The sequence below is a fragment of the Haemaphysalis longicornis genome, unplaced genomic scaffold (assembly GCF_048455015.1).
Source record: "Haemaphysalis longicornis isolate Haplotype H1 unplaced genomic scaffold, Haemaphysalis longicornis Haplotype H1 scaffold_10, whole genome shotgun sequence".
Taxonomy (NCBI): Eukaryota; Metazoa; Arthropoda; class Arachnida; order Ixodida; family Ixodidae; genus Haemaphysalis; species Haemaphysalis longicornis.
In genome coordinates, this window is record NW_027526204.1 from 129,606,240 (window position 1) to 129,620,533 (window position 14,294).

Below are 14,294 nucleotides of genomic sequence, written 5' to 3' on the forward strand. Positions count from 1 at the left end.
GAAAACCCAAAGGTATTTTTTATAAAAAATTAATTTGTAGAGGAGAAAAAAAAACAGTGACGCTTAGCCTAAAACCAAACTCTCCACGCTTACCCAAATCGTAAGCAGCAAGCTAATGGCGATCTGGGGAAGCACCAGTGACGAAAGTAAATCAGAATCAGCACAAATAAAACAGACACACTAAGGCAGCCCCGCACACTGCGAAAAGAATGGGTAAACAACGCACATATTATGTGGCTTCACACAGTCCAGAAAAACGGTCTACGAACGCTATATAGCTGACACCAGTCAACACATTAGTGGCACCTGTGACTAGCTTGTCGAAGCTTATGTCGTAACGTTTCAAAAGCGGAGAGAAACAGCATGCCACTGCACACTTCACACTGCATAAGGATAAAGCGGACAACAATCAGTGCGTGTTGCGCTTGTACGAGAGAACTGCAGTCCCGCACACCGAATCAGGTTGTGTGCTTGAATCACATTCTGCAGCCCCGCACACTGCACACACCATACTAGAAAATGCTATTCGTAAGGTATTGCTGCCCCGCACACTGCAAAGAACAAAACCCGGTCACCCTAACACGGAAAAAATTGAGCACATCACTTGCGGAAAAGTACCTCTCGGTTCGGGGTGCTGGATATCTGTCACACTTCAGGCAGTGCCTTTGAAATATACTGAACCAGTTCCGGTAAAATTTTAACTGCTACACTGTCGTTCAATACTGTTCGTAAATTGGATGGTTCCAGATCTTGTCTTATTAAGTTGTGGATTCGTCGAATGTACACAACTGTTCTTGTACAACCTTGTAAATAGTGAGAAAGGGAAGGTGAGTCTTGTCCACAGAAGCATCGACAGGTTGCCCACAGTTGTAACCTATAAAAATAATGTGGGAACCATCCGTGTCCAGGGATCAACTGAGTTAGCTTTTTTGGTGGAGGGAAGAAGGAGAGAATGTCCAATACATTGGATATCCATCTGTACAGTACTGTGTCTGTATTTTCTGTCGACCACCTTCGCTGCCATTGCAGGTGACCCTCTTTTGTTAATCGCGATCTCATCATGCGTTTGGACAGTTTACCGTGGACATCTTCGCCTCTCGTAGCCGCACTTGCCGCCACCATGTCCGCCATCTCGTTACCCCAAACACCTGAGTGTCCCGGTACGTGATAAAGAGGAACAGAAACAACATTCGCGAGAGAAAGGATGGCTATTTTCAATTGGTGAACTACTGTGGATTGATCAAACGGGTTATCAAGGGCGGTTAGGACAGATAGGCTACCTTTTTTCGCCCAGGTCGTCGAGCGGCTCCGCCAGTTGTATAGTTTATTTTTTCGCCAAAAGATGGCGCCACTGTAAAACAGGATCCAAAGCAGTGGACCAATCGTATAGGGCCACTTTTTGATGCATGGGGCCTATGGGGAGTTTCAGAACTCCTATATCAGGTAACTCTGCGAGCAGACGACAAATCGACTGCTCCTCCGCAGTGCGCTGCCGCGGCGGAGAGCAGCTTTGAGCAACTCTGCTTTGAGCTGCTTCTTCACGTGACCTGCGTAACTTCCTGTCCAAGAGCTGCTTCGTAGCTGCTCCAAGCAGCTTTGAGCTGCTTTGAGCCCGGCGTTCTCGCGCCCGAGCGCTTCGTTGGCTTCCCCCATGGCTCTCGTTGCCTCGTCTTCCTTGTTCTTGTTGCAGTTGCCCTGGATCTTCTTGGTTTTATTCTTGGGGATGTTGGCCCAGCTCACCTTGTCTCGTGACTGCTCTCGCTGTTCCTGCGCTTCGATAGGGTGCGCGACGAGCGCCAGCCAGCTGCGGTGGCCTATCCCCAGCTGCGACGGAATGTCACCCGATCCGGGCTATGCCCGCAGATGCAGCTGCTCCTCCGCCACCTTGCACTCCTATTGTTTCCTCCGTAAGAAGTCTTGTACTTGTTCTTGCACGTTTTGTCTCCGGTATCGTGTGGTCTCCCACACAGCCTGCATTCCGGCGTACAATCGTGGTCAGTCGTTCCGCAGGCGAAGCACACTTTCGCATTGGGCGTCGGGCATGCTTATCACCTGACGCAAGCACTTACCAAGGTCATCCAAGCTGTTATCGCCTGCGGTGTTACAACGTCCTGTTCTATCGTCTCCTATCACCACGCCGACGGAGCGCTTCCGAAGAGCACACTTCGCAACCGAGTCGCCTCCTCAGATGCGAAGCAAGCGAATACTGGTACTATGCCTGACCAAGGTGTTTCCTTGCATCGAGTAAGCGGTCTTGCCAGGGGAGTGAACTGGCGAGTCACGAAGTTCGCTGCGCCAGTGCCTCCTCAGCTCACGTGCGGACTGTGCCACGTGGTTCCGCGGTCGACATATTTACTGCCCTGTCTTCACGTTCTGTGCGAGTCGTGCTGGAAGTACAGTTTGACTGACGCGACCATCGTGTGCCCTTTCGACGAGGAGTCATTCGCTGGAGGCGACTGTGCCAAGGTCCAGTTGCCGCCTGCTACTGCTGATAGATTGAAGGTGAGAGCTGCCTTTATATCTGTTTTATACGTTCAGACTATGGCACCGAATATCTATATCTATGACGAGAATTGCCCGACTGACTGCCTGATTCGGAAACGCCCAGCGGAAAGGGCGTGACCTAGGGACCTGAAATTTCGAAAGTACCCTGCTGAAACGTTCCGTATATACAGAATAATGTGAATACAACATTTTTAGTTTTGCTGACACACAGCTAGAATAAAAACAGGAATATGTGCCTGCAACAAATATTGAAGTACGGTATTATATTTAAACATTTTCACACATAACGACGTCCAGAAGCACCAAATTATCGTCTGTATGAATTCCGTGGCAGGGTGTCTAACTGGAACCGAACCGTACCGAAAACCGGTGCCGAACCGGTATTTTTGTCAGAACTGAACCCGAACCCAAAGCGTTATTTTTTGAGCCCGCTGAACCCGATCCGAACTGAACCGAAAAAATAAATAACGGGTACCGGTACACGACAAAACGGTTTGACCATAGGCTGGTGATAACACGTGGTCAACGCCTGTCGGCGCTTTTCTCTTTCACACTATCAATTTCGTAGCTTCTCAGGCACTTTCCCCTTCGGATCAGTCACAGCACTATCAATGCTCTCTTCGTCGTCGCAACATGAGGAAAAGTATGCGCACCAATGTTACAAATGTTACAGCCATCCACTCTTTTCGCAAGCGCGAAAAGAGTGGATGGCTGAGCAAACGAAATGTCGCATTCTCGGCAGCCTGCAGGCGAAATGAAACATCGACTTTGCCTTTCCCTCGCTTCGACAGTGCAATGACAATGGGGCCGCGAGACTCCTGCACTACGCAGACGCGAAGGCTAACACCCAAAACGTGCATCCTCGTTCCATTTCATGCGTTTCTCTAAATATAACGCGCGTTCGGTGCATCGAAATCTGTGTCGGTTTCGTGGCTCAGTCGGTAGTGCGCCGGGCACCTTGCGTTCCGCCCGCGGCGTCATGGGTTCGAAACCGGGCGCCGGAAACTGTTATTTCTTTTATAGTGTAGTGGCCTGGCTGCGGACTACGACAAGGCACGCCAACGCCGCGTGACATTGTGAGTTACTAAAATGCTATGCATTTAAAAGGTAGTACAACTGGAAAGTGTAAATGCCTGCTCGGTGTGTGAGCCGTGGGCTACTGACTACAAGGATGCGGGTTCGGTCCCCCCACCCTGCGGCCGGTTTTTGTGATGTGAATGAAAAACGAAAACTTCCATGTGTGGAGGTTTCAGCGCACGTAAAGATCCCCAGGTGGTCTTAATTACTCAACTGTCCTTCAATATACGGTGTGCCTCGTAGCACAGGGGTACCTTCGGGGAATCAAACGCGCAATTATTATTTGACAACTTTGTTTGCACGGGCCCATCTCATGGTCTTAAATTATTCTGCGCCGAGTTCCCACACGAGTAATTCGTCCTTTTCTGCTTCACTGAGCCATCAAATAGGCGAACCATCAAAGGGTAGATTTTGCTCTAGACAACCCGTCTGTTGTCCAACCTTTAACATATCGAAACTTCTCATCATGGCGAATGCAGCCAGCACCGTAATGCCTGTTATAATGGTCAGTTTTTCAGATTGCGTATAGCGGTCAACTTCGCGATTGTTAATGAATCCAAATAATGGTAACAGATAAAGCAGAGAAGGCTGTTAGCGTATGGCACGCACTTTCTCCTTTTGCAAGTCTTTATCCCCGACTTGCAGGCACTCGGTATTTCGTCTCGGATAAAAAAACGACTCTAAGGAAGACAACACATGTATAACGGTAGGAAGGTCCCACATTATTCCATTGGCCGAGTGCTAACACTTTGCGCTTTTTCTGCTGTTTTGTCTTTTCAGGGATGCTTTCTTTTCGGATATGCGCTTCACTGACTAGTCTAATCCACTGCTCTTCTGCTGCTATTTGTTTCGGGGGGGGGGGGGGTGAAGGGGGGGGGGCGATACTGCTGTCGACAAATTAAAGGGCTACTCTCGCTCCCAGCGACTGTTCCGCCATTTTGGGGGGCAAAATGCAAACAAAACTACGCCATATTGGATGAGCAGGTTGCGAACGCCGAGCCAGATAAATTGCTCCGTTTTCTGAGCCTTGAAAGCGGCCGACAGCTAGGCGTTACGGCTGCCATCGAAAAATTTCTCTGCCACAGAAGCCACGCGTGGCGCCTGCGACGGCTTCCTCAGCGGCGTAGGGCAGGCGGAAAAAAAGGGGGGGGGGGGGGGGGGGTGTTCTCCTATAATCCCCCAAGTGTGGTTCGGGCGGCCGCCGCGAGAGGGCTACGCTACTGGAAAAAGGTCCATTGCACTGCTCAATAGGAAAATAAAGCAGCTATTCCACTATTGGAACGTGGATGGATAGCAGGGCTGTCCACTCCCCTCCCGAATAAGTCCATGAATCGGCAGAAGACAGACATTCTAGAATATTTACAACTTCACGGGGAACTAGCTACCAAATCCTGAAAAGTGGGCCAAACTCACCGTAATGATAGAATCGACTTCGCGGCTAATTGTCACATTCTTACCCGCCGCGGTGGCTCAGTGGCTAAGGCGTTGCGCTGCTGAGCACGTGGTCGCGGGTTCGATTCCCGGCAACGGCGGCCGCTTTTCTGATGGAGGCGAAAAGCAAAAACGCCCGTGTGTACGATATTTCGGCGCACGATAAAGATCCCCAGGTGGTCAAAATTAATCCGGAGCCCTCCACTACGGCGCGCCTCATCGCCTGCGTAGCGTCGGCGCGTTAAACCCCACAATCAATCAAATCAATTGTCACATTCTTAGTTGCCAGGTAGTTTCGATAAAGCAAGAGCTGCAGCCGTTTTCTCTAGCCATGTTCCTCCCGCGGATGCATTTATTGACAGCGGACGTTAATTCTGTAACGTTTACAACTTCCCTGTGACCTAACTAATGGGAACTAAGGACAATCAACGGATATTGCTATGGCCGTAGGGTTTGTAATTATATATCAGCTTGCTATGAGTGTCCGTAGGTTACTATTTACACAAAAAACAAACCCTCACTACCGGGAACAGGGGTGCGCGAAGATTGTTCAATCCTGTTAAACCGTAAATTATTCTCTGCCAAACCAAATGCCCAACCCCTGTTTACCAAACCCCATTCAGCGGCCCTGCCCTTGTCGTTTCGCCGGAATTGCGGGAACTCAGGACTAGCTCGCCGAGCACGCGTACGCTCACAGGCCAGATTCCGTAGTCATTCTTTCTGGGCTGCCTGCTCTTTTGCGGAACAAACCAAGAGTGGCCTACCCATCGCGCAGTTGGCCTTGAACGAAGCGAGCTAACCTTCCTTCCTTTTCTCTGGAGGGCGGGAGTGCCTGTGATTGGCTGGGAGTATGACGTGACCCGGCGCACCACTTGCGGGAGAGGGGGATTTCCGGCCACCAGCTGCGGGAGAGGGGGAGGTGAGGAGGGCGTTTTAACGTACGACGCCAACAGCAACGCCTAGGGAGAAACGAGTCAGCCAAAACAATCTTCGCTTTAAAAGTGTGCGATCAACATTTTAATATTAGGTACTGCCGCATATCTGAACCCGCGCACCTTGTATGACCCCACCGTCGCTTTAGTGGAACATCGCCGGCCGCGCGGAAGCGCTCATAACCGCAAGGACTGCTCCTAAAAAAAGAGGCCGGCCTTTTAACTGGAGGTGAATGAACCCTAGAGTATTGAGCGCAAATCGGACAGGCGCTCTAAAATAGCAAGGAATACACTGAAGTTCGACACTTTTTTCGTTCCACGAGTACGGAGCTTTTACCCACAATAATTGTTTGAAGGCGAGAATCTTATATTATTCATAGAACGCTGCGAAGAAGGTACAAAAAAATTACGATACTCCCTAATGCGAAATTTGTGCGCAGCCCGAATTGCAGTCTTCTGGGTCACGGCCACGGAGCAAGAATATATAGGAGGCGAAATGGCCCATGTGGCAAGCGCGGGCGAGCGACCAGATAATGTCAGAATGAACCAAAATCTCCCACCTCCCCTCGAGGGAACCCCTGTGTAGATGCGACGCATAGGGGGTTCACGTTGCAGCGTTGGACAGCGCAGGATCGGCGCTGGAACGATGGAGCGAAGCGGCGCAGGCACCGCGTTTTATAGCGCGCATAACGGTGAGGGGACGCGCCCGCGCCAGTGCGTCTGCCGCGGCTATGACGCAACACAATCCAACACAATCCACTTTAATCCAATCAAATCCAAGCCAAGCCAAGCCAAGCCATTCCATTCGAATCCAATCCAGTGCCCCTCACGAGAGAGTGTTCGCTATCGGAGAGGAGAGGGGGTGAGCGGCAGAGAGCGCAGCTCACGCGGCGACGTTAATGGGGGAGGGGCGGACGCCGACAACAACGCCGACGCCGGATGCAGGGACAAGCGAGTGAATGAGATGCAGTCGCATCTAAAACCAAGGCGCACTGTCAAGCTTCGCAGCTGCGAGGGTGAACCAGAGGGTAGCGGCACCTGATGGACGAACTGATAGCCGCCGCAGTTCATTCCGTGGCTGTGCAGTGTAATGCCGATCACGGTGGCCTCACAGTTTCTTCACCCGCGGCAGATGCCGTTAGCTTAACGTCTGACGAGCACTTGTGACATTATCTGGCCGCCCTTGGAAGCTTCGTTTTCCCTCCTATCTTATTCTTCCTCCGTGGTCACGGCGCATAGCTGCTACGTCTCAGTCCGCGATCGCGTAATCAGCGAACGCACGGCGGCGCGCGCTACCCTGCCGTTATCTCTCAGCGCGTCGCCGCCGCCGAGCATGTTGTTGCAAATCGTGTTTGAATCTCCGGCGCAAATGTCACATGGTTCGGATGAGCCACACAGCTAGGAGCATGTTTCACAGCCTCCCCTTATCACTTTCGCCAGGCGTCGCCACTGACGAGCGTCTAGTGTGGGCTAAGCATACTGCCCTCCCCCTGACACTTTCGCCATTCTTTCCTGCAAAGTTTTCTCTCTGTCTTCGCTCGCTCGGTTACAACGCCTTTGCCGGAGCCGCCCCCAAACCACTGTAACGACCGCCAAAGTGCTGCACACTAAAATCAATATTGCGAAAATCGAAAATTGGAGCGACCGCCGCGGCGCGCGCCGCAAGAAAGAAATAGTGGCCTCCGGAGGAGGGTACGCCAGAATATACGTGGCGTGAGCTAAGCTCCGGTTGGTTATTCTTAGATTTCCTGGTTGTCTATGATTAGCTGATTATCAAGCTTACTGCTGCTAAACAGATTTCCAATCCAAACCAGTCCAATCCAATCCAGTCCAGTCACTGCTCCTCGCGCATGCGCAGCACGGCTCTCCAGGAGCCATGCGAAACGGCTGTCAAGCGGCTCCAGCGCAGCGTCAGACTTGGCTACTGCGCAACGGAGGCGCACAGCTGGGCACGCGCCGGCGCCAGTGCGTCTGTCGCGGCTATGACGTAACTCCTCTGGAATGCGCACACTGGCGAATGTGCAGACCCAATTCTCTACACACCCGAACTCCAATTGGATTGGATTCAAATCCGATGCAATCCAAGTCCCATCCAATTCATACCAATCCAATCCAATGCTCCTTGCGCTTGCGCAGGACGGTCCTTCAAGGTCCACGCGAAACGGCTCAACCTCGGCCAGTGTAGCTTACGCTACAATAGCGAGTGCCAGTTGAGCGCTCTGTACGCCACTAGTATACGTCGCCACGTGGGCTTAGAACTCCATTCGACATCACTATGAGTGACGACGCACCAGACACTAGTCGCAGACGGTGGAGACCACGGAAGAGCCTAGAACAGTTTGATATGCCGCTCGTCGTAACCGCCGTCGGGAGGAAGGGGATAGATGGTGCTGAGGCAGCGTCCCGACGAGAGCAACTCAGTAGTGCGACATCCGATCAACAGAAGGTCCAACTAAGCATTCGCCTTTACGTTCTTAGAAAGTTCTAAAATCTGTCGTACTTTGTTGTCAGAGAGTGCATCGTACTGTTCTAATCATGCATATTCGTACTCGAAAATTTTTTTTGCAGTCAGGCATGACGGAAAATATGTGCAGAAACTTCAAGAATTATGTACTAATGTGGAAACGTTCGTACGCCGCTTCTACTTTTTTTTAGGCGATAATTATCTCCATTCGCACTATTATAACGACGGAATGTGTGAACGTCGCCAACTACACATTTTTCGTGGAGATGCTGGGCGTTACTCGGTTGGTGATGGTTGGAAGTCTGCAAAGAATGTTCACGAACTACCGTACCTACAAATAGGCTTCATCGACTATTTAGATTTAAGAATACGAGTGCCTGTATATGTTGAGAGAGCAGAGTTATAAGGTCCCATTGGATGAACTAAATTTATGTCAGTTAACGATAAACGCGAACGAACTCTAACTTTGCTGCAGCAGTCGCAATGCTATACAGAAAAAAAAAACAGGCTTAAGCCGAATTGTCGACATCAACAAATGTTTTGGGGGGCCCGTGAGGCTCCGGCGTTTTGAATATTTGTGCATTACAATTTAAATTTTGGTTTGCCGGTTTAGTCTCTGGTCTATTTTCTGAACTCCATACCCCATAACGAGCTATATAAAAAATTTTTATTTGAGTGGTTTCTAATAAAAACAAAAACCAGTGAAGCGATGACATATAAGTGGGCACAAGCTCTTCCTCGTGCGAACCTGTCAATATACTCATGCACACTTTGGTATCCCGTTTCTTTTTAGGGGCGAAGCACCTTAGGACCTCGCTTTGTCCGGGGCTTTGCGTCCGTGTACAGTGTTGCGCATGCGCATGCGCGAAGAGCATTGGATTGTATTCGATTGCATCAAAATCAATTTCTTTGGATTGCACTAAATTGAATTGTGTCGAATTGGATTGGATTGGAATTGTATATACTGTACGCACGCGTCGTCACTCATTTACACGCGGGAGTGGGCAATGACAGTGGTGATTTACGGTAACAACGATCCCCAGTGCTTTGCCCACTTGTCATGATTTCCTTCGTGGAGATTCGTTAATTATTTTGTTGTTGTTGTTGTTCCAGGCTTGGTGCTGGAACGAGGCTTACGGGTGTACTTTCGTCGGCACGCTTCAAGCCGTCCTGACACATTACGAGCAAGAGTGCACCTTCCACTGTGTGACATGTCCGCGTTGCAATGGCCCTGTCGTTCAGCGAGAGCTTCCAAGCCACTACAAGGCTGGATGCCGAGAAAAGGGCACTGCGTCTGCGACAGGAGTACCAACATCACCTCAAGGTGGGGTGTTTGACGCCGAAGACATCGGAAGCAGCAGTGAAGACTTCAAGGCGCCCACCAGGAATGCTTTCCAGGACCTGTTGCCTGCGATTCAGAGCAAGATGAACGAGGTTTTGCAGGAGGCAAAGAGCATCTGTACGCAGGTCGAGGCAATGTCCAAATATTCCATGCAAAGCGAGGAGAGGCTAAGGCGATACATACAGGAGCACACGATAACAGTTTCAGAGAAAATTCAGTCTCGGAAATGCGAGCTGTCCGCTCAGCTCATTTCACTTGTTCAGGCGAAGACGAGTACCACCGGGAAGGCAGATGCCACCAACGATAACAAGATGTCGAGGGGATGGGAACTGTGGCACATTCTTCGAAAGTTGGAAATGATAGCCACTGACTCACACGCTTACTTGCAACTGCTGCACGCGAGAGCTAATCAGCAGCTAAAAGCACCATTTGTAGAGTACAGCTTCATCGTACCCGATGATATTGAAACCGGAGGAGTCATGTCTCCGTTAGTGGACAAATGTGAAAGAGATAAAGAGGGCTATGTTGTATGCATTACAAACATTGACCAGATAGCCAAGTCTGGGATGACCGTTCCCCTCTTTACTGGATGGTATTGTCGCGACAGTTATTTGCAAGTGAGTGCCTGCGGATGGAGTCACTGTTCAGATTTTCTAACGCTGTACTTGAGGTGGGGCACAACCAAACAGGGCTCCTGTTCCACATCGCCCAAGGCAGACGTGTGTGTAAAACACCCCGATTACTCTAACGAAAATTTCCAGATGAAAGAAACAGAAAAATCTAGCTCTTGCGACTGGGACGTTCGTGCCGATTTTTTTGGATTCCATCAATCTTTTGATTTAAATTTGCTTGTACTCAAAGACGAAGGCTTTGTTAGAGATGGGAAGGTGACATTGGCGGTGTCCTTTAAATTTAACAAATGCGGAAGTTCTTTCGAAGGGGACTCTGCAAATACAAACTACCAGGAACAGGTAGCAGTTTCAGCTGCAGCACGGCCCTAATTAAAGTGAGCTACTGCATGTCACCTAATACGACGTATTGCAGCCCGCCTTGATTAAAGTAACGATAGATGCCATAAAGCATTTAACCGTGTCCCTCATCGTCGGCTCATTCACAAGCTTACTAAACTGAACATTGACCTTACTGTTATTAAATGGATAAAAGAATTTCTTTCTAACAGGATGCAGTTTACATCAGTTAACAATCACAACTCATCTCTAGTCTCTGTAACATCTGGTGTACAACAGGGAAGCGTACTTGGGCCTCTACTTTTTCTAATTTATATTAATGATCTACCAGAGGGCGTTAAATATCAGGCTTTTTGCAAACGACTGCGTAATATATCGTAATATTCATTCTAACTGTCACATGACATTCTTCAATCCGACCTAAACGGTGTAAACGCATGGTGTTCCACCGGCTAATGCTCCTAAACCTTTCTATAAAACAAAATTAATGTCTTCCACTAATCAGGCACCCCGCCCATCAACATCTTACATCTTAAACAACAATCATGTGGAACAGGTTTATTCCTACAAATACCTGGGCGTTCATCTAATCACTAACTTGAGGTGGAATGATCACATTAACCATATTCTCGCATCTGCAAACCGTTCTCTTGCCTTTCTGAAATGTAACCGCAAACAAGCTCCTGCACACCTACGTACACTGGCATACACAACACTAATACGTTTTAAAATAGAGTTCGCTTCTGCCATATGGGATCCTCATCAAGCATACAAATAACTGATTTGGAAGCCCTGCAAAACCGTGCTGCATGCTTCATTTATTCGGATTATTCACGTCACACCAGTGTAACAGCATTAAATAATCGCGCCTAGCTTGAAGCCTTATCCCACCGTCGTTGCGTATCTCGTTTAACTCTATTTCACAAACTTTACTATCATGCGTCTCTTCATAATGATTTCATGCGTGAACCTTCAGCCATCTTCCCACGTCGTGATCATCCACACAAAGTCAAACGCATCACGTGTCGTTCCCTCGCATTTGCTGAATCATTCATACCTCGAACCGAATAATCTGCCATTACACATTAGAGAGTTTTAGCTGAGCGTTTTTGACGCTCCGCTATGATCCCGACGTCCCGCTTAGCACAACCGGAGCGTCAGCAGCCGAAAGGCTTTTAGCTAAGCGATAACCGTATCTCCCTCGACGGGGAATGATTCTCGTGACTGGTCGTTTCGCGTGCGCTTGTAAACCAAAACCTCAACCTAAAGGAAACATAAGAATTTGTATTTGGTCACCCAAACAAAGCAAGATAACGTGTTTCTTGCCCTCATTTAACCTTTTTTTTGTATTATGTAGTTGCTGACATGGTATAATTTTTCTAAATAATAATAAACAAGCCGATAAACTTTGGACTAGCCAAGCAAAGGCTGTCTTTCTCGGCGCTGCATAGGAGCAGCCCCGCGCTTCGGTCGACGTTTTTCGCTTCCGTTCTAAAGATCTTTGAGGTGTGTGGTACCATTGCCTATTCGGAAGTGCTTTCTCGGCTTCGTCGGTCGTGTTTCAACTGAAGAAACGAAGTTCGCCGGAGCGCGCTCGCATTGCGGGGGCAGCCATGTTAAAATTCCGCCCGGTAGCGTAAGCTGCCGCGACGGTCCGCTAAGAGTGGAGCGGGGCCCCGCTCCGGTATCGCCGGTAGTGCGCTAGCGTGCCACGCGTGCGCAATGGCGCTCCCGCTTGCTATCGGAGCGGAGCGGACCGTCAGAAATGGTCAGCTAAAACTCTCTATTGTCATCGAAACAAATGTCTCGAAATTTACAGATGCTCTCAACAGAAACACACAGACCTAACGCCATTTCACTGCCGCATTTGTACATTTCTTTTCCTTTTTATTGCTTATCTTTCTTTCCGCGGGTTAGTAAATGTGCGTGTGAGGTTGTATGAATTTTGATATAGTGCTCCCAGAACTACTACTTTTTTTTGTCTTCTTCGCGAGTGTTCTGTTTTTTTACGTGATGCACTGTCATTTCTTTACCCTTTTTGTTCGTGTGTTTTGTTTTAATGAAATTTTGATTTATTGTTTCACCATTGTTATATGATGTACAGCCTATATAATACCCTCCGCCGGAGGGCCTTTAGGGTTATTTTGAAATAAATAAATCAATAAATATGGTACTAATGTCCCAAAATAGACTTCCGTCGTGTACCTAGCCTGCTCTGTTACTACAAAGAATCGTTCAGGTGCCTAAGGCGACAGTGCTGGCATTAGTGAATCAAAGGCGCCAAATTTCGAAATATTAATCTTTCGACCTGAAGCGGTGCAGGCAAAGAATGTGCACTGCATTTTTTGAATAAAAAACTAAAAGCTCTGAGAAATTCTATTCCTAAGATTTTCCGGTGGTGGAGATCAACAATGATTCTTGTCCCGCACGTAGTATTTATTTCCTGTGCTCATTTTCGCTTTATTGTATCATTCACAGAGTGAAAATATACCCTCCGATTCTAGGGGGACGGAAAAATGCACACAGTGGAGAGGACTAGACCCACTGGAAGTGAGGTTAGCACCACCAGTGAACATCTTGTAGACACTTTTATATATGAATGTCTAGGAACTGGAGGTCAGTACATTATGTAAGCTGGCGACGGTTACACAAATTACTCGCCTAATAAATAGAAGTGAATTAAAAGTACGTTGCATTTGTTTTCACCCCCTCCCGAAATTTGAGCCACTTTGCGCAAAATAACACAGGAAAGAAATAATACTTTTTGGGCAGGATAATTTTACTCTGTCGACTTTTGTCTCGTTCATAGCGTACATTCTCTAAACGGGAATCGGCAACATGTAAACACAATAACGTATGTGTGTTTGTGTGTGTGTGTGTGTGTGTGAGAGAGAGAGAGAGAGAGAGAGAGAGAGAGAGAGAGAGAGAGAGAGAGGACAACAAGCATTCTCCAAGCTTCCGGTGCTGGAGCCGGCAGCGCCCACTCAAGATCTCCGAATTAACCACAAAGAAAAGATTCTCGTGGTGACTTGACACAGGTGAAACACAGGCAGAACTTGACACAGGCAGAACTTGACATAGGCGAAAGCTTGCACTTTATTCGTGCTTACGTAACGACACTCGATGAATCATTGAAAGGAGAAATTCACAACACTTACGAGTACGGGTCGACGAAGAACATTCTTAGAACATCGTCTGCTCGAGAAGCCCAACCGTTCCGCATGCCCGGCGCATTGGCCGCACCGCTGCCATCACAACGTTCTCCGGCCACAGAGTTCTATATTTTGTGTGCTACCGGGGAGCAGAATATCGCTGTTATATTTACAAAGAAACAAAGCCGTTGCACTGAACGTGAAACCTGTCAAGTGCGGAGCAGTGATTCACTGGAGGGGCTGTGGCGCCCTCTCTCGGCTAGTTTGAATACCAGCCTGGTGTTGAGGTTGAGGTTGAGAGCAATGGATCCACGTAATGGGAAAGCGGAAGTTTTAAGTGCAGAGCACTTTAGGCGCTCGCCTTGTTGCCCTAGCTCACTCACTCGACCCAAGTATATACAGCACCAAGGCTGCGTCCCGGGG

General features: G+C 48.8%; 1 protein-coding gene across 1 annotated transcript; it reads left to right on the forward strand.

The window, feature by feature from the left end:
* Positions 1-1,478: 1,478 nt before the first annotated feature.
* LOC144159331 (uncharacterized) lies at positions 1,479-13,404 on the forward strand. Its single transcript, XM_077690744.1, has 2 exons — positions 1,479-2,502; positions 9,523-13,404. The coding sequence occupies exons 1-2, from the start codon at positions 2,215-2,217 to the stop codon at positions 10,750-10,752; spliced, it is 1,518 nt and encodes a 505-aa protein (XP_077546870.1). The 5' UTR covers positions 1,479-2,214; the 3' UTR covers positions 10,753-13,404.
* The last annotated feature ends 890 nt before the right edge of the window (positions 13,405-14,294 follow it).

Coding starts and splice junctions, on each gene's coding strand:
- LOC144159331 (XM_077690744.1), top strand. CDS start 2,215: ATGCCTGACCAAGGTGTTTCCTTGCATCGAGTAAGCGGTCTTGCCAGG. Junction 2,503..9,522: donor CTACTGCTGATAGATTGAAG/GTGAGAGCTGCC, acceptor TTGTTGTTCCAG/GCTTGGTGCTGGAACGAGGC.